At 38.5% G+C, this 20,181-nt stretch overlaps 1 protein-coding gene across 1 annotated transcript in view; it reads left to right on the forward strand.

The window, feature by feature from the left end:
- SLC10A7 (solute carrier family 10 member 7) overlaps positions 1-20,181 on the forward strand; it is a 155,929-nt gene that overhangs the window by 41,632 nt on the left and 94,116 nt on the right. The window contains exon 6 of the mRNA XM_085313148.1: positions 10,716-10,754. Coding sequence (XP_085169274.1) covers positions 10,716-10,754 — 39 coding nt within the window. The remainder of the gene's footprint in view (positions 1-10,715; positions 10,755-20,181) is intronic.

A 20,181-nucleotide genomic window follows, 5' to 3' on the forward strand; every position in this document is an offset into this window, starting at 1 on the left:
TAGTGCTAGTATTTTCTTATAGTGCATTTCTTTTCTCTGCATCTTTTTTTCTTTCCTATCACAATATTGCAGCATTTAGAGCTTTGGCTGGGCTTACAAGAGTGTATTTCCAATACCATATCATACTGATTTACAGTATAGCTAAACCTCAGGCCATTTTTTTATTTTTAATGTATTTCTGCATGATATGGAGAGACATCTGTTGTGGCTAGCGTGATATGAAAATCTCTGAATCTTTTATCTGTGACGCTTCTGACATAAGCTCCATAGAGCTGGGTTCATGGATCTRTGCAGTGGGCCAGATGATTCAACTTGCCTCCCTGTACTCGCTTTTTTTTTTTTTTCCCCTCCAGCTCTTGGCGTTGCACCACAAATAGCAAAGCTGTACCCAGTGGCAGGAGTGACAGGAGCTATTACAACAATGCAATTAAAGCCATTCTAAGCAGGTTTGGATGGCACAGCAGTTAAAATGTCTAGTTCTGCTACTAACTGCCCAGAAAGCAAATATGACAGTGGGATATTTATAGGAAAAGCAGTGGTGCAAGCACAGCCTTACAGTTAATGCAAAGGGCACCTTTTAAAAAGTGGCCTTGTGCTTTCATTTCACTTCAGCAGGGAAGTAATACTCTTTGGAGTTGTGGGATGCATTGTTTAACTAGACCTCTAATCATGTTATGGATGATGTGTCTCCAGGAGAATCAGGGGACAAGACCTTTAAGTGTTTTTATCACAGCTTAAGATCTCAGAAAATGTGAACTTAAATAAAAGTATGTTTGGGAGTTTGTTATTGCTGTGTATCCTTTTGAGGATACCTTCTACAGTAATTTTTTTTTTTTAAGAGGAAAAAGTCACTTACAGTTATGAAATGTTTGACCAGAAGAGAGCATCAAGTTGGCAGAGTTACTTATACACTGTTGTTCAGCTGAGTCTCCTTTATTAAATCATTGCTCGGCAGTCCATTTGTTTGGGTGTGAGAGCTGGTGTCTTTACTACTATGGTAATAAGCCTTGAGTCACTAACAAAATGAGATATGAATAAGATTTGTGTGAGTAGTTTTCCTATGAAAGTATTGACGAGTGGTTACATTCTTTTTTACCCTCTAATTGTGTGGCGCAGTCTGGTTAAGTTCTGATGTCAGATGTGCTGCTAAGGCTTGTGCTTTACAGTACTGGGATAGAAGGGGAAAGAGGTTACCTCCTATATCTTGATGTCTAGGAAAATTATGGAAATAAGCTGTCCCTATGATGAAAAAATGTATACAGCAGGCCAGGCTGTATGTAGTCTTGGGAGCTTAGAGCTTCCTGGCATTCCAGAGCATTATGAAATTTATGGAGAAGGAGGAGGTCAGATGCTAGATCATGAGGTTTGCAGATACTGCATACATATCATGCATTCAGTATGAGAAAGCATGTGTTGTTATGAGGCTGTCAGCTTTAAATCACTGCTTGTTGAAGTGTTTACACTGGCACTGTGTGGTAATCTTAGTATTTACTTTCACAGTTTTTCAGTAGAGGGGGGAAAAGAGAAACTGCCTCTGTTTATTCATGTCAGTTTTCAAGAATCCACTGTAGATATTCAGGTTGTTGAGCAAAGCAGGAGCCGACACTGGAAGGCACTTTTTGTCTTGCACACAAGTCCACTTTTGTGTTCTGTACTGCTGCTGCTGGGAGGACAGAGCACTGGAAGGTAAATTACAGCTTTGAGGCCCCCCCGGGTGTGGAATATGGCTCTTCAAGGACTGTCTCACACAAAGACCAAAAAAAAGTGAGCCATTTTTCTTCATCAAGTGAGAATATTGGTGGCTGTCTCAGCTGACAACCCTTCTAACTGTCAAAAGGAAATAGGCAGTGGTTGTCAGAAGAAGGAAATCTGTTTGCTGTAACCTCCTGTGAGGATAGACATGAGGYTGCAGAAGGTACGTGTTGCCTGTGTTTGTGTTTCTGCAGAGGGTAAGGCACCCAGCCACTTAGGTACTTGGTATGGGTGCAGCTGTGGGGTTCAGGGTAAGGCGAAGATCAAAGCAGGATGAAGCTTAGTGTTGTACAGCAGGCAGCAGGGGATAGACACATGCTATGTCTCGAAGCCTCTCTCCTGTACTGGAGAACACCAGATCTCATTTTCTCATCTAGGAAATGGACATTCCAACTTGTTACAGAGGGTTTTCCCTCCTAGTTTAGTGTATATGATCTTTCTGATACTGATTATGAAGGCTTTTGCTTTCCTTCTTCTTGGTAACGTATGTCATCTGAAGTAAAATGATCCAGCCATATAGGCCGGTGTCATTTCCCAACCTTTGCTCAGCATGGCTTTCCTGTTACTGATCTGTAGATCCCATCAAGTATCAACAGAAGTTTGGAGACTGGCACATAAATGTTCATGTAATCTGAGTACTTAATTTTGCTGTACTTGTAAAATACTTGTATTTTGATTTTACTGTCTAGAAAAGTCCCTTTACTGTCCTAATTTTAGCCCTTATCTGGTGTTACCATCAATCTTAAATACCATGGTGAGCCTTGGTTCTCCCTTGAGTCAGAGTAGAAAGTTGTGACTACTTGCTGATTAAAGGAATCTCTCAGTACTGCTAAAGCTATTGGTGAAACAGAAATCTGTCCATGGAGCAGGAAATACACTAAGTAAGTTTATCTAAAAAGTTTGCCTTTTGACATTCTTTTGATAGGTTGTTATGTGTTCATAAATATTTTTACCAAAAGGTTGTGATGATTATAAGGAATTACAAAAGCGGGAGAGTGAAAGACTGATTTTCACCCAGAAGAACTTCCTAGGTAGCCGGCCTGCAGAGTCCCCAGCTTGTTTCCCTGCACTGCTTGTGTCAGGATTCTGAGCCTGGCTCAAGCAGGGCAAACTTATACTCGGGTGCAGCAACCTCTGCCAACTCTGAACAGATCTGCAGTGTGCACAGCTTCATATCCGTGGCTCAGTGAGGCGTTTCRGAAGACAGCAGTCTCTGGATGACATTCCCCTGCTGAAATGTGAACAAACAACATATTGATTATTTTGTTGTTCTGGTGCCTTTTCAGCATCATTTCCATAAAACTGATGGTTATTGAATGTTGTTTAAATATAGGAATATTTTCATATCATTCAGCATAACTCTAGAGGCAGTTTGGGGATTAGGTGGTATCTTTTTCATGGCTGGCAAATACGGTGGACCACAGGGAACATGGTAATAGATAAAAAATATAATAATCTCCATACGCTTTTTTTCTTCCAAGAGAGAAGAAAAGGTTATTTGTACAGTACCATTCAAATATAGTTATCATCAAAGTCTGAGTTTTCCTTTTCTTATTTTTTTTCTTTTCTGTTCTCCACCTCTCATCCCGCAAAGTACTACTGTTGCGGGGCCTATCAAATATACAACACGTGGGGCCAAATTCATGTGCAAGATGCATGTTAAAAACTCCTGTTGAATTCAATATGAAGTGTATATACATCTCCAGGGGTCCATTTGTTTCTCAAAGATTATCCTGAAATGTTAAAAAGGCATGTACTTTGCCTTTGAGGGGGCAACTGTGCAGTGAGAGATTTTGTTGAGCAGTTAACACTACCTCTTTTATTTTTGCCATGCTGTAGCAGGATTTTTATATGCATTTTAATAGTTATTTAGGAGTCCCAGTATGCTTAGAAAATAATCTGAATATATGTGCCTTTTTTAAAGCTGCATCATAACTAGGTTACTCCATCAATACAGTACACTGACTGGGAGCTGCAGTTAGAACAATATGTAAAAATACAGCTTGTAAAAGATTTCCTTTATTAACTGTCATCATCTGTAGAATATATGTTCAAATAAACGTTGTGTAATAACTAAATTTGAGATTAATAGGCCCCTTAAGAAACAGCGAAGTCATTCAGGATAGTCAGTGAAAAATAGCCTGTAAGACTGTAACGTGCACATATTGTCCTGCTTACATGCTCTCTCTGGTGTCATTCCCATTTATCAATGTCGGCRGGCTCTGTTCTCATTAAAACACTCTTGCACAAAAGCAACTTAATTTTCTTAAGAGAAGAGGACACCTGATTCAATTTAGTGCTGAAAACCAGGAACTTGAATATATATTTTTTTCCCCGTCTGAACTCAGATGAATAGTTATGAACAGCAACACAGATTAAACCTTATTAGGTGTATTTATATTCTGTTTGCAGGAACAGTACTGTGGCAAATGGCTTTCTACAGAACTGTAACATCTTATTAATGGAAACAGCAGTTAAGAAATGAGCTGTAGTAACACTCACTTGAGATTTTATTTTTAAACAGGAGATTGAAGGAGCCCTTTAAAGGGACTCTGCCGACTCATTCAAGCTACTTTTGATGTCTTGTCTTCCTCCTCCACCTTCTTGAGCTACACCGATCTTTTGAGGTTGATAAAATTCCTTTTTCTGTCTTGTTTGGTCAAACCCTTTCCGTCACTTCTTCAGAGTCAGTCTCACTCTTTCCCACCCTCCTTCCTTACCCCCTTTTTTAAAAAAAAACAAAATTTTGTTTTTTCATTAAAAGGAGACCTGGATCTATTAGAATTCTGTGTTGATAACATGGACATTATAAAATGTTACGCTACCACATTCTGCTCTGTCTTCTACTGATGTAGTACTGCCAGAATTCTTGTCTTTCTCTCTCCAGATCTTTATACTGTTATATATTTTTCTCTGCTTCATTGTGCTATGTGTTTTTAAGTAAGGTATTTAGCCTTGCACTTGGTACATGTATTGTATCTCACCATGCATGTCTGAAAATGGTGACGTTTTAACTGCTGGTAATTGCAGGCCTACACAGAACAGCTTTTTGTGAAGCCCAAGCTGCTTTGCTTGGAGACATTTCAAGACGTGTCCATTTGGTTCCTCTCCACCAGCAGCTGTAGCCCTGGACAGGCCTTAAGGCAGCGGGGTGGCTGAGGCCATGCAGGTCCTAGCATGTGATGCACTCTCTCCCCTTATGGGGGCCTGGGGACTGCAGGTACTCATGGAGCTTGGAGGCACTGCACTTAGGAGGGTTGCCTCCCCCAGGTCTGCCAAATAAGAGTCAAACCTTTTAGTGTTAACTACACGAGCAAATAAAACCTTTTTCTTTTTCATGTGGTCCAAATGTAAAGCTGTGAGGTAGCACTGTCAGGTTGTCTTGCTGTGAGTCTGCAGTAAAAACAAATGGTAGTTCCAGTTCAGTTATACATAGCCATTTCATTTGAATCTTGTTGATGATGATAAACTCACAGAATCACAGAGTGGATGAGGTTGGAAGGGACCTCTGGAGACCATCTAGTCCAACCCTGCTGCTCAAACAGGGTCACCTAGAGCATGTTAGACGGGGTTGCATCCAGGTGGGTTTTGAATGTCTCCAGAGAAGAAGACTTCACAACCTCTGTGGGCAACCTGTTCTGGTGCTCTTTCACTCTTACAGTGAGTTAGTTCTTCCTTATATTCAAATGGAACTTCCTGTGGTTCAGTTTGTTCCCATTGGCCCTTGTCCTATCACTTGGCACCACTGAAAAGAGTCCAGCCCCATCCTGTTGACATCATCCCTTAAGGTGTTTATAGACAATGATAAGATCTCCTTCCAGTCTTGTCTTTTCCAGGCTAAACAGGCCCAGCTCTTGCAGCCTTTCCCTGTAAGAGAGATGCTCCAGTCCTCTAATCATGTTTGTAGCCCTACGCTGGACTCTCTTCAGTAGTTTCATGCCTCTTTTGTACTGAGGAGCCTGAAATTGGACACAGTACTCCAGATATGGTCTCACCAGGGCTGAGTAGAGGGGGAGGATCACCTCCCTTGACCTGCTGATGCACCCAAGGATACTGGCTCCAGTACTGAGCCCTGGGGGGCACCACTAGCTACAGGCCTCCAACTAGACTCTGCGACACCGATGACAATCCTCTGCCAATCCACCTCACTGTCCACTCATCTCCTCCACATTTCTTAAGCTTACATATGAGGATGTTACTGAAAACAGCATTGGAAGGCTTGCTGAAGTCAAGGTAGACAAACATGCAGTACTCTCCCCTCATTGACCCAGCGAGTCATGCCATTGTAGAAGGCTATCAGATTGGTTAAGCGTGATTTTCCCYTTGGTGAGTCCATGTTGACCACTCCTGATCACTTTTTCCTCCACATGCTTGGAGATGATATCCAGGATGAGCTGTTCCATCACCTTTCCAGGAGATGAGGCTGACAGACCTGTAGTTTCCTGGCTCTTTCTCCTTGTCCTTTTTGAAGATTGGAGTGACATTGGCTTTCTTCTTGTCCTCAAGCATCTCTCCTGAATGTCATTGTTTTTGTCTGTTAAGTTGCTCATATGAGCTGCAAGATCACTGAGCTAGGACAGAATAGGTATTTATTCACAAGYTTACAGCATCCTTACCTTCTAAGATGCAGAAGCTCCAATTTTTACTCCAAATACTTCCAGGATATCTTTCCATCTCTTTTTTTTTTTAATGCATTCCTGCTTCATTATTATTAGTAAGATACCTAGCGTAATACATTCCCAGACAGTTTAATTTGATACCAAAACAAAAGGAGATGGAACTGACTGCAGAATTTGTTCTCTATTTAATTCTATTGAAACATTAGCTTGCTTGTTTGATTTGCTGCCAGATCAGATGTACTTGAATGCAGCAGGTGCTTGCTGCTGTATTTGGATACACGCCTATGAGGAAGGAGGTATTTGGCACTTTGGTTACGATCTTGCCGTTTTCTTCTTCTTTCTCTCTTAAAAAAAAAAAAAAAAAAAAAAAAAAAAAAACTTTTATTGTAGCTCTGAGGACTGTCTGTGATCTTCTTGCTATCACCATTAAAAATTCCAGCAGTCTTTTCTGCACACATACTCCTGGCAGGATAAGGTAGGAGATAAAAGGAGATAAAGCTTTGCAGTAGACTCAGGTATGGGAAGAGAAAGCTTATTTCCAAATACAAAATTAGGTTTCTCTCAGAAATGGGCTAGTTCCTCTTCATCTGAAAGCTTTCCACTCCAGCTGATCCTCTCAGGAAATGCAGACGATGAGAGAATTTCCTCAAACTTGGTGGCATACTGAGTTGACTGAAATTATAGCTGTTTAATGTTGAGTTTGTTGTTTAGTGAAGCTAGGGCTTATTATTTTAAACTCAAGTGGAGCTGTACGTATTGTTCTGTACTAGTCCTGTTAGAGTACAGACAGTGTTTTTGGTCTTTATCTCTGAGTTGCTATAAATCTGAATAATTGGTCTGAATGGTGCAGGCTGCTTATCTCCACTGCTACTTTAGAATGGAGTGTGTCCTTGCATTTAAATATGTGGCTATGCATTTAGCTTATGAAAAGATCTTACCATTGACTTTAGAGAGTCTATAATAAACTACCCCTGATGTTAATAGGAAGTGCAGTGTACAGTTTGCGAACACGTGCAAATCTGAACTTAAAATTTTATAGGGCCAGCTAAATGTTTTAATATTTTATTGTTTTACTTAAGCTGACTGCAGGTAATCTGATATCTGTTAGAGCACAAAAGGAACAAACTCTTAGTTACTATTATTGTAAAACTTTTTAAATATTTCAAATAGAAAATTAATTCCTAGCGATATCATGTGTCAGCACTAATGTTTGTTTGTACCATGCCTCTAAGGATCTCAAAGTGCTTTTCAAGCAATGAATTAATTCTGACAGTGCCATGTGAGCTATGTGGGCAATGTTATCCCCCTTGATAGAATGGTGTTGGAAGTGCAGAGTGGTTAAATTTTACAGGGTCACACCACTGGCTATACATTTAATTATAATTTGGAACAGTTGGTTCAGTTTACTACATATTTGTTTAATGTTGAACCAGAATCATAAGCATAAGCCCCAGGCTTGTGAGTGTGAGAAAGATTTAGTTCTGAGACTATTTCAGGAAAACACTTTTTTTAAAGACATCTGCAAATATAGTCAGTGACCACCGTCACTCTCTAAGGCAAAATCATCTGGGTGAACTTCTGTAGTTYCATTCGTGGTCTACCTGACTCTTCTTTTTCTTGTAATGAGCGTTTAATCATCTGTTTTGGTCAATTTCTGGTATTTTGGACAAAGAAGGGGGGGGGAAAAGGCAATCTAATATACCCTAACCAGTTATGAATGATGACTTTTGCACAAGATGGGCTGAATACCTGAAATGTAAACTGTGTTTGAGATTGTTTTCTTATTAGCTAAGAGCTTGAGAATGGTAAAGCAGAAGCTTTCCTTGTAGGTCAGGAAGAAGGAGGTAAAGTATGGATTGATAATGTCAAGGCAAGAAGAGACCACCAGACCTAGCTAGTACCTCTCTTTACCGCCTTGCTAGGCACAGACTTTTTTTCAGGAAGGGAAGATATAGTGTGATTTAAGTAAAAGATTTTATATCTGCAGATGACCTTCAAATCAGGACTGACAGCCAGTAGTGCGGTTAAACCTCAATGCGCAGGATCTTTCCTGGTATATCAGTTCTTGCCAGCTGCTGCTCTGTTCTTTGTGTATTATTAAAATGACCAGCAAAAAAGGTTCAGAGCTGCCTAGTAAGTTGTTTCTCTTGTGTCGATTGATGTGGTCCAGCAGGCTCACCTGCACTGCAAGCAGGGCTTGGCCCCCTTCCAACTGGAATAAGACTGGGTATTTTTGTATGAAATAAGAGTAAGCTTAGCATGTCAGAGAGGGAAGAAAGGACTCTTTTTGCTCTCTGTCCACTTTGTGTAGACTTTTCCAGCTTCTTTTCCTGAGGAGGGTGAGTGACAGTGGTAGACAGAAATGTAGCTGTCACTCTGCACACAAAATCTGCATGGGGAGGAGGGGACCGTTAAGTTTCCTCCCAGCCTTCTGGTGCAGAAGTGGAGCCCAGATGCTGCTTTCTTTCTGATCTAGCAGTTGATTTACACCGTTTTATCTAGCAACGATTGTTTTGCAAGGAAGGAAGTCTAAAGTATGCTTGAAAATAAAGGTCTAGGTTCTCCTTCATGGATTCAGAGGCAGAATGTAATACAAGGGGGCTCTCTGCATCTTCATCAGATTGAAGTGAACAAATGCATACAGACTGCGTAAAAAGAATGGCACTTGCCCAGCAAATACCAGAAAGGTTTGATAAACCTGATTAATTTTTTCTTAGYGTAGTGATAATAGGATCTGGAAAAGGGACATATTAACAAAGGATACCTACAAGGACATCTCCTGCATTGATCACATACAATAGGTTTGCATGCACGGATGTGATGTTTTTCTCTTTTGCCACGTGAAAGTATCATCTGTACAGCTTCAAATGCAAGTTAAAAAGCTTGATTTAATCCACACTTGTTGAAGAATTGTTTTACGTAGTACTCTCTTGCTTTCAGCTATGATCTCTGACAGGAGAAGCTGCTTGGACTTATGCCTCTTTTTTATGTTCAAAAAAGGAATGCTGATGAGGAAGAGGTGTTAAAATATGTTATTGTAGTTTACAACTGTCAACTATAATGTTTTATTTAGCTGTATCTATTCAGATGCTCCCTCCGCAGCATGGAGCGCCATATGCCATTGTCCCTGTTAGTAAGCAAGTCAGCAAAGGTTTCCAAGTCTGCATTTGTTTTTTCGTTTGGGCCACTGAGGACCTGCGGTCCGGTGCCATCTTTTATTGATAGGGCTAGTAGAGGAGGAATCTAATGAAATTATCAAAGCTTTGAATTAATTATGAACTTGAATAAGAAAGCTAAGCTCTCTAGAGCCAAGGATCTCATTACCCATTCACTCTCATTGCATCCTCTTATAGAGCAGAAGGCAGGTTCAGCTACGGCTCCTACCCCTGAATTTGGACTTTATTCAAACTTGCTAAACTCACTAGCATCCACTTGTTATTAATCTGTGGCTGAAAATGTCCAGGGTGATTAATTTGACTCTGCTCTAGATCTTCATGCAAATGGTACGTTTCCCTCCCCCCACTTTTCTCTTACTTGTGGCTTTTCATCATCAGACTGGCTGCCAAACAAGAGTTTCTATTCTTTCTTGCTAATTGGGGGAAGCTTTTCAAGACTCAAGTTTTAACTTCCTGGAATTTAATGAGTTAATGTTAAGAAATAATACTACTACCTTGTATTTCCTGGATATGTAGGTAAGCACAAAGGCTTTTAAAATCATTACCAAAATTGTTTGTTTTCTTATTTTAGAAGATTATAGAGTAAAAAGTAATGATTATAGGCATTTTTGGCCTCATAATTTTGCAGTTATTTTTGTTATTTGTATTGGAAATTTGCTGGTCAAATTACAGAAACTTCTGAAATTGACAGTGCTTATTTATTATGAACAATTAAATTGGTTTACTTGCCTGATTAATAWTCCTTTTAAAAAGCTGTTAAAAGCCTATGAAAATGCACTGTTTTAGTTCAGTCAAACTGTATTTATTTTAATCAATAGGTCAATGTGTAAAAGTGTTACCAGCGAATTAGAGCAAAATCAATGAGACAAGATTTTACGTGATTCTGGTTCTCGTAGATATTCGTCATAAGCTTGCTGGCAAGGGTTTTCTTCTCCCCCTGCTTTTGTCTGCTTCAGCACATTATTTATGAATTCATAAACTGGAACCTATCAGTCTTCATGAGTTACAGACCACTGGCAATTTTTTAAGCAGTAGCTAACTTTGCTTAGCGGTTTCTGTGTACGCATGTATTTAGAGGATCTAATAGCTTATTGGGCCAAGGAACGACATTTCATTCCTGTACTGTAGCTATTTTACCATTGGTTGTATTTATCTTTTCTCTCTTCAGGCAGCTGCTATATTTAATTCAGCCTTTGGAAGTTTTTTGGTAAGTAATGCAATATTTATACTAAGTAAGTGCTTTAATATTATTGTCATTTTTAACGTTACTGTTGTTATATTTTTAACATTAATGTTGTTGGAATTGTGCAGTTAAGCTGGTAAGAATTTAAATAATCTTTTTGTTTATTTCACTGTATTGTTAAATATAGATGCCACAGTTTTTTATTTTTGTTAAATGCTTGAGAAAAATGATGAATAAACTGTCTCTGATCACGGTAAATTAATAATGTGTAAACACATCTTAATTTTCTCCTTAATGGTTTAACAGAATCTATTATTATGCAGATGTTTCAAACATGGGCATCAATATATTGATTTTTCTAATAAGGCCTGTAAAATACTCATTATTTTCTATCAAGAGGCCATGGATTTTGAAAAGAAAACATGACCCAGCTGATCAGAGAGTAGATGCTAATTTACTCTGTGACATGTCATTTGCTTAGCATATTTCACTGTCAGTGAAGCCACTCTGCCTGAGGAACACACTGAAATACCTAGAAATGGGGAAACAATCAATCCTCCCAGAAATGTAACTGTTTCTTTAGAAAGCTAAAACAATATTTGTGGATGCAGTCATCTGCAGAGTCAGAAAACACATTGTAAAGAGAACTTAATGTTTATGAAGAAAACATTATGAAGAAAGGAAGAGTCATTTTTATTGATCTTTTGTTTAGAGAGATGTCAGTGACTATTAAGTACAGATTAGTTTACATATATGCAAACAAGACTGATTCCTTGATTTATTTGTGCAGTTAAAAATGGAAGTTGTTCTTTTTAGCTAAAAAGTTGTGTGTATTTAAAAGTAAACTTTTCCAATTCCAATCTTGTGTCACCAGAAAGAGGGCTAATTTGTAGTCACCTTGTATGTTTGCAGTCCTTGTGTATAAAATGAATGAATGATATAACAGTGTAAATGGGGAAATTGAAGTCAGAACCACAGGTACAAAGTAATTTTACTTTGTGCTTATCTAGTGTGAAAAGTTGGGAGCTTGTGAATGTAAGTACCTAAATATATACTGCCAAGAGAGAAAGTTGCATGTTGTTTAGAASTTACATGTTATGCTGCTTTGTTTTTGAGGATATAGTTTAAAGTATTCTCCCACTCCCCTTTTTAGGAGGTGTTTGTAAGTTTTGGGGATATAACCATTCACATGTTAAAAATATCAGTTCCCAAATGCTTGTTCCTCTTTGTCTCTTACAGTGTCCTCCTCTAGTCATTAAAAAAATGTTCCTCAATGTCCCTCAAATCAGAGAATTCCAATGTTAAATTTTTAAGTCTTTGTATGTGCTTGGTATTTCCTCTTGTTTCTCTGCACAAGCTCTAGGTTTGCTGCTGTCCCTAGCTTTCAGTTCAGGAGGTTTCTGTGACTACTCAGAGGCCTCAATTCAGCCGTCATTAGCAGAATGGCTTTTGACTTCAAATAAGAATGTAGGCTCCCGAGCATCTGACAGCGATGCTGGGTCCTAGTAAAGCAGCATATCCATATTTTGATTTCCAGAACCTAACTGAAACTGTTTGAAGACATCCCTGTTGAAGAAGCTGAACTTGTTTCTAAGTTCATATAATACTACTGACATAAAGACTTTGGTTTTGATCTTTGTTCCATCATTGGAAAGTTTAATTTATCTAGAAATACCTTGTTTCATGCTTTATTGACTGGAGAGTCAGTGTGATAAACACTTTTAAGAAATTCCCAGGAAAGATTTTTGAAAAAATAGTGAAGATCAGCTAAAATCAAGCCACAAGACCGGCACATTTTTTTTAAATAAAGTGACCACTAATGAGTCACAAATACACAAGAATTTTAGTCTTACAGCATTGGCATAGTTTGAACTCATGATTGTATAGGGGGAGTATGTATATATGACATGAAATAAACCCCAAGTTTGTTTATTTAAGGGTTTTTGTTTGTTTGTTTGTTTGTTTGTTTGTTTTTTAACTTTTCCAAACAGGATGTTAATAGGATGAGCCTTGGGAATGAGAATGCACTGGACTGACTGTAGAGTGAGGGCTGTAATATGTAGCCAGAGTTCAGTCTTTTGCCAGTGGCATAGGTCTGCAAGGCCTTTAATTGAGGGACTTCTGACTGTCACTAGCATGTGGTCAAATTCTGGACTTTATTATGCAAGTTTTCCATGAACAATTTGAGAAGCCTTAAAAAATACATATACCTGTTTGAAGTCAAATCTATTCCCCTATATAATATGAAAATATCTGGCCTGTTTCTGAAAAGATAATGGGCGCTTCTGGGTGGTTGATATCTTTGATAATCAATCAGTTAATATCGGTGCGTAACTTATGGGCTTGGCCATATGTGCAGATGCTATTTCCTCTGTCTTTATTTCATAATGAAGCTAAATAGCATTTGCATTTTTCTTATTAGTATCTGATGTGTTTTCTGTGTGTGTGCCTCATCCCAGCTTTATTTATGAATCTGTGTACCCCAAAACATATATATGTCCTAGAGATCATTTGGAAGGATCAGACTATTGACAAGGCTGGATTTTTCTTATTTCCCTAATCCTGCAAAGTGTAGCACATAGGTGGATTGCTGCACTTGTGTGTTGTTGTCTGCTTTCAGGCTATGCCCTGTGGGGCCAGTGCCTGTGTGTGATGGTGTAAAACAAGCTGATTTAAGAGAGCTAAAAGGTGTACATGTCCTGTGCTTCTATTTTTTTTTCTTCTTCAAGAACCAGAAATGATCTTTGAGAAGTTGAAATAAAGTGTAAAACAAAGTGTTATCTATAGGAAAAGTCAGCTTAATGTTAGGGTGATACTGAGATGAGCTTACTCAGATGGCAAAGAGTGCATTTTGGTATACAAAATGTAGAACTGCTGAGTATGTCTTGATAGGCAGAAATATTTTTTATTAAGTAGTTGGAGATGTTTTTGCGGGGAAGGAGACTAAAAAAACTATCAACCAAACGTGAAGTAAAATTAAACTCCACCAAAACACACATTTCTGTAAATACGAAGGCAAAAGAATGCACAGGATGATGTTCTACATACTTAGTTTAGTTATGTCACAAGTCTAATTAAAAGTAGTGTTTTAAAGAACTAATTGTTACAGAAAATTGTTTTGTGTAGCTGGACTAGTAATAACTAACAATAGCTGAATTCAATTTACATAAATTTCAGACTAAGAGAATATTTAGAATCATGCCACAGAGGATTGCTTGGAGTTGGATAGTTAATATCATTATCTCCTCCCCGTGTTTAAACAGTTTGGTTTACAGTAATCGTGGAACATTATAAGTGATTTGAGTTTTTCCTTTTAACAGGGCTTTAATAAAATCCGAAAACATTTTACTAATGCCGGGTGGTTGATTATCAGTGAAGTTGCTACTCTAATGCATGCAAATGCATGCTAAGATCTGCTGAGTTCAAAAGCACTGAGGTGGCTGCTTCCACTTGTAGGAGAGGAGCTTTTGCAACTGAAAGCTAAAGAAATGGACTGAGATGTCAAATGCTTCTGATGAGGTTTTTAACATTGTGTGTATTATCATACTTCCTGAGCTTTCTGTTGTGSTGTGACAGAAAAATAGTGCTTGTGAGAGTCTGAAGCACGGAGCAATAGGTAGGGTATTGTAACACATGCTGTGCTGGTGATTGTTCAATTTGCTTACCTGGGTGGCTCAGCTCTGTTGGCTTTAAGATCACCGAGGCATAGCCTGTATTGGAGACTAGCCTTACACTGAAGTGAAGGTGCACGCTCACTTGAGAGTTAACTTCAATGCTTTATCGTCTGCAGCTGAGCTACAATGCCATGTGCATGGAAGAGACCCAAGACCGAAGAGAGGATGAATATTTTGACAAAATGCTCTGCACTGCTAGGCTAGAAACCRTATTGTCTAATCTCTTTTTGCCTCTCATTAATCTCCTTTCCACTTGAGACAGTGGGTTTGAAAGCTCAGGAGAGTATCCAGCTTGTGATGTGAGTGAACGTTGTCTGATTCCTTGGCAGCTTAGGGTTATGAATAATAGGTTTGAAAGGAGCAGTCGTCAGCTTCCCCTTGAACAAAGAACTGTGACCAAAATCTGGAGGTCTGTGGTGACAGAAAATTAAGAGGAGTTGAGAGGATCCAGTGGACTCTGCTCCAGTAGCTATTGCACTCCTGAAAAACGCAAAGGGCAGCCTAAAATGAAAGTGTTGGCTGAGACTTCTTATGATGCTATTTTGGATTACTTTAGCTTTCTGTATTGGAGGATGGAATAAGGCATATGTCTAGGATACGTAAGTCAGCCTGAGGAAAGGACCCCGTTCCAGGTGCCCATCAGTTCATTAATCCGCTTTGTCCAAATTAGGTATATATTTATGTATGGCTTTGCTGTGTTACCTGGCTTGGCCATCGCTCCCTAAGGGGACAGAGCTGGTTCTTATTGTTCAAAAACTCAGCTACTTAATTTTTGAAGCAGTCACTTGGCTGATCAGACTAAGGGTAGTGTTTTTATTTAAGTTGTATTCCAGATAAAACGTAAATACTCCAGAAGGGTATGTAAAAGTTAGCTTCTCACACATACACAAAGCTTTGTCAGTTAATGAAAATGTATGGAATTCTTATCTACTCTGTTTTAGCAGGCATAATGATTTACACAGCCTGACAGCACTAGTGCAGCAAGTAAATGCATTAGTCATAGTGTCCATTTTTCTTGCAAATTTGTGACACAGATTTAATTATGGGAATGACCAGCAACTTACAAATCTAATTTTGGTAGGCTGAGCCAACTTTTTATTTTAATAACAATGGATTTTTTAGCAATGATTTCATTACTATTTAAAGAAATCTACCAGTATGAAAATAACCAATTGGCTGAATTTATTTACTTTATTTTGCCGTAATGGATGTTGAATGGTTTAGTTTTATTTTTGCTTTTTATTTTTTTTAGTCTTAGTTATTTCTAGGATAAATATCCTTATCTGACTTAATTATTTCTAGAACAAACATTGTAAATATTTTTTTGGAAATCAGGCAAAGATTTCTATATCCCTTTGTTCCCTTTTTATTATGTCTTTGCAGTATCGAAAGGGGCAGAACGGTCTTCAGGGATTCCCCTTTTACTGCACTAGCTGTTTACAGGAAAATCTTGCCAAGGAAGTCTGTTCACAACAGGTGCTGAATTCTAGATTGAGTCGTATTTAACTTTAAAGTGGAGCTACTGCTGCTTTTTGCTGTGCCACTACACTCTTTCTTGTCTCCTTTTCCTCTGTGGAGCAGCACAACGATGTGGCTGGGCTGCGCTCTCAGGCTGATTCTGGCAGTTTTCACCACCCTGAGTAAGTTCTCCCTGTTAATCAGCCACTTGGGAGGCCTCCTTACCCTGAAAGGATGGGTTTTTGCATGAAGGGATGAGAAGGGCAGATGTCAGCAGTAGCGATTCTTTGGACAAGCTATTCTATAGGAAGCAGGAAAAGTTTGGATTCCTTGGAATTCAAATTGTCTTGGGAGCTGCTTACTTTGCTGTATTGAAATTTCTCATATTTGTGGCTAGTATTTTCTCTTTATCATTAAACATCCTCAGTTTGATTTCTGCTAGCTTGATCTGCAACCTAAATGTAAATTTGAGCATCACCAGCTATTTCCAGATCTGCCAAGTAATGTTTTAAAGTGTAGATAGGCCTTTATTTTTACTGCATATTTGTGCTTTCAGWTTGTAGCATGTCTAGTTTAACACTGAAGTTTGAGTTAGCATCTGCTATTTTGGTCCTAGAAGTGCAGAGTAACAGAGCTTACTGTGGTAGAAACCTGTTAACGCTTGAGAAAGAGTCCTTGATCCGCGATTATCATGAGTCATGGCTAACCATACGCCATGCAGTGCCAGTACTCTTGTTCTCCTCCTGTGCCTTCTGTCTCCCTCTGCCCCTCTCCCCCTTCAGAATGCATGAGTGTCAGTTCAAAATAGGTGCAGGTTGGTTTTCTTATTAAAAAAAAAAAAAAAAAAAGGCATTGCTTACAGACAAGCTTCTTAACTCCTTTAAAATAAAAATGGAGTAAGTATGCAGATGAGCTTATGAGAATGTTGAGAGGGAACTGAGCGCTTGCTGTCAAGGACCTGAAAAAAAATCGTATAGGGGAGTTGCTGCAAATCTGGGCATTCGTGCCTAGATGATGTGTGGTCTGTTTGATGACAAAGTAGATCTGAAAAGACGAATGAAATCAGTAGGGATTTACACAGCCAGCCAGCTCAGACTGCCTGAGAACCAGTTGACCAAAAGCGGTGCTGTTGTTTGTTATCTCTGAAAAGTTATGGGGAAGAAGTAACTAAGAAGGAAGAAAATGTGTTTTTTAAGCTTTCGAAAAACTGCCAAAGAGTATCCTCTCGAAGGCCAGTGAGTATTCCATGTATTTTTTTCAAATGATAAGAGGAAAACACATTGAAATCTACAGAATAATAACAAAACTACTTTATACATGTTTACAAATGACAGTCTCAGTGCTTTTTGAGTTTTCCCTTTAGCTTTTGGTACTGAGCAATTATTTAATTCACCTCCCTTTGTCTTACCGGATTCAGGCAACCGTTTCCTTTTCTTTTTGTTTGTTTTCTTTTTTGAAGTATTTAAAGACAGCAAGAAATGGAGCATTAAATATATCTCTTTGTATTCTCTTTGCAGCTTAAAAGTAATTATTGTCTTTTTAGAGAGAAATTCATTTAGGTGTCCTGGGTTTTTTTGCTCTGTCATATAGAAACTAACAGTAGACAGGACTTTTTCCTGCATGTGCTTTTTTTGGTCAGCAATCTCATCTGTTGCCCTTGCTTGGTGTGGTACTCAGTGACCATTTTATGAGACAGTACATTGAATTCCCCCCTCTCATCTTCACTGGTTTCACGGATAAACAGGTTCTTGGGGAAAGGAAGTGCTGAATATGTATTGCAGTGGCATTTCTTGAGTTAGTAAAACAAGCAGTAAAAGCAGTAATAAGAAGCTGGAGAAATTTTAGAAGCAGAATTGGGCATGTTTGTTGCAAATCGGAAGGATAGCCTGAGAGTTCAAGCTGCTTTATGCTTTCAATCCAATTACCATTCATAGATTGCAATGAAGAATGAGTGAAATTTCAGCAGCTGAAACGGGGCATTTGAAGTACCTTAAATCTTACGGTCTGGTGTACTTCTGATCACGTACTGTGTGGGAACTGGAGGTAAAAGCACCCTCAGACTGGCTGTGGTACAGTAGTCTGTCTTGCCAATGGAAGTTGAATGCTCGGAACATACAAAAATCTTGATTCCTTTTAAATGAATGATAACGAATAATGAAGTCATAAGAGTCTTTTGTAACTAGCTGGAGAACATCCACAGAAGAAAACATGCATTTAGTGTTGTTACATAAACAGAGAATCCAAGCATAGGATCCTTGGATAGGTATGTATATCACATTAGCACTTATACAGTTTTGGAATAAAATCAGTTTCTTATATAAAGAGTTCTTTTGTCAGAATTTGTAAAATACAGCATTGCCCTCTCTGCTATGAAAATACAGCATTGCCCTCTCTGCTATGAAAATACAGCATTGCCCTCTCTGCTATGAAAATACAGCATTTCTGTCAAAGGGATGTGTTTGTTTCAGGGTATTTTTGGTTTTGTTTGCTGTTGGTTACTGACTAAGACTAGGAAAGGCAATTGCATTAGGATGGAATTTGAGTGCAGATCGTAATGTTGGAAACTGTTACTAGTCTGTGTTTTTTTAATGTCTTTTTTTCTTTCCAAGACAAAGAAAGTTAGGAAAATGAGATAGTAAAATTAACAGGAAGGAATATCAGTAATTTTCTAAGAAATTAAAATGTCCAACTTCTAGTTAAATCACTGAAACTTGTATTGTAGGACCATGTCATTTCACTTAATTAGTTTTTAAAAATGTTCACATTGAAAAGCAATCCTGGGAGGTTTCCAATGGAGAAATTTGGAAAAATACTTGCTTGTTTTAAGCAAGTGAAAATTTACACTCCAAAATTTTGAACTGTTTCTTTGTAAAAAAAAAAAAAAAAAAAAGAGAGAGACTAAATTCTCAAAATTGGTTGTATCTGGGGAAACCAAATGTTTGAATTTATTGTTTATTTACACAAGTTGGTGCATGGAGGAGAAGTTGAGAAGGGAAACAGTATGACAATTTGCTTTTTATTTTATCCTTCATGTAGTGTGCTACAGTACTAGAACAACAACTGCGTTCCTCTGGGGTGGTGGTTGTGTACAAACATGTAATCATTTGGGCTGATTCAAGGGTAAATGTTCCCCACAGAAAGATTTGGAAATGGACAAAATATGTAATTTCCCCTCTCCCTTTTAAAAAATTCATCAGGAGGAAATGAAAATGTTTTTGGAATCAATTGTTAATGTTCTCCCAAAGTTTTAGCTTCTGTTTGAAACAGAGCAATGATATTTTCTCTTCCTCGCAGCTTTTCATCTCTTGCGCAAGAAAAGAGGGGAGTGGAAGTGGAGAGAACTTGCTCCTATAATTTGGAGCAGAAATGTTTAAACATCTGTGTTCTGCTTCAGCAGTACTTCAGACTGGTGACACTGCAGGAAGGATCTGTTTTAGTTCCCATCTGTTTTTGATCTAAAATATGATCTGGTATTTTGAGGATTCACCTACACGGTGAATTCCTCCTCCTGCATCTGCCAAATGTGGCTTTGGCAGCAAGCAAGGGTTAAATCTTAAAAAGGAGTATGTACGTTTCGTAACAACCCCCTCCAAATAGCAGTGCTGATGCTGAATTGTTGTATGATAACCTTTTATCTTAAGTTGAGACTCTAGAGGGGAAGAAAAAAAAAAAACATTATTAACCTTCTTTGATGCTGTAGAATAGTCTAAAGSTCTGCCTGGATTTGGATGTTTTTATTTCTGTTGTTCATTTTGAACAGTCCCCAGATTGTCCGTGTCCCCAGGTTGACTCAGCTTGTACTGTTGCTGAGAGGCTTTTATTATTTTTTTTTCCTTAAGATGTTCAGTTTCAACACGATCTACAGCTTTCATCCTTAATGGCATACACTTGGAAATACCAATTATTGTGGAGGAGAGGGAGAAATATCTTAATTATCTGTCATTACTCATCTTCTTTTAACACTGTTAATCAACCACGGATGCAGACTTCTAGGCCATCAGTGGCCCAGGAGAGTTGGTTTGTTTGGACTTTTTGTATAAAGTTCTGTCCTGGAGATTGTTCCTTCACCTGTCTTGAGACTCAGGCTTATTCATAGTTTTTCGCCTTTCTGGAATGAGATGTGAGCAAATTCAACCCCTTTCCACCTTCCTTAATCTTCTTTCCTACTCTTTCATTCTACTTTCCTCCCTGCCACCCCCCAAATATTACTCTCCTAATGTGAAAGGATAAGTAAATTGTTCATCGATTGCAACACATAGTTCCTTTTCTTAAAAAAAAAAAAAAAAAAAAAAAAAAAAGAGAGAGAGAGAGAGAGAAAG

The sequence above is a fragment of the Rhea americana genome, unplaced genomic scaffold, assembly GCF_003343005.1.
Source record: "Rhea americana isolate MKP2758 unplaced genomic scaffold, rheAme1 scaffold_38, whole genome shotgun sequence".
Classification (NCBI taxonomy): Eukaryota; Metazoa; Chordata; class Aves; order Rheiformes; family Rheidae; genus Rhea; species Rhea americana.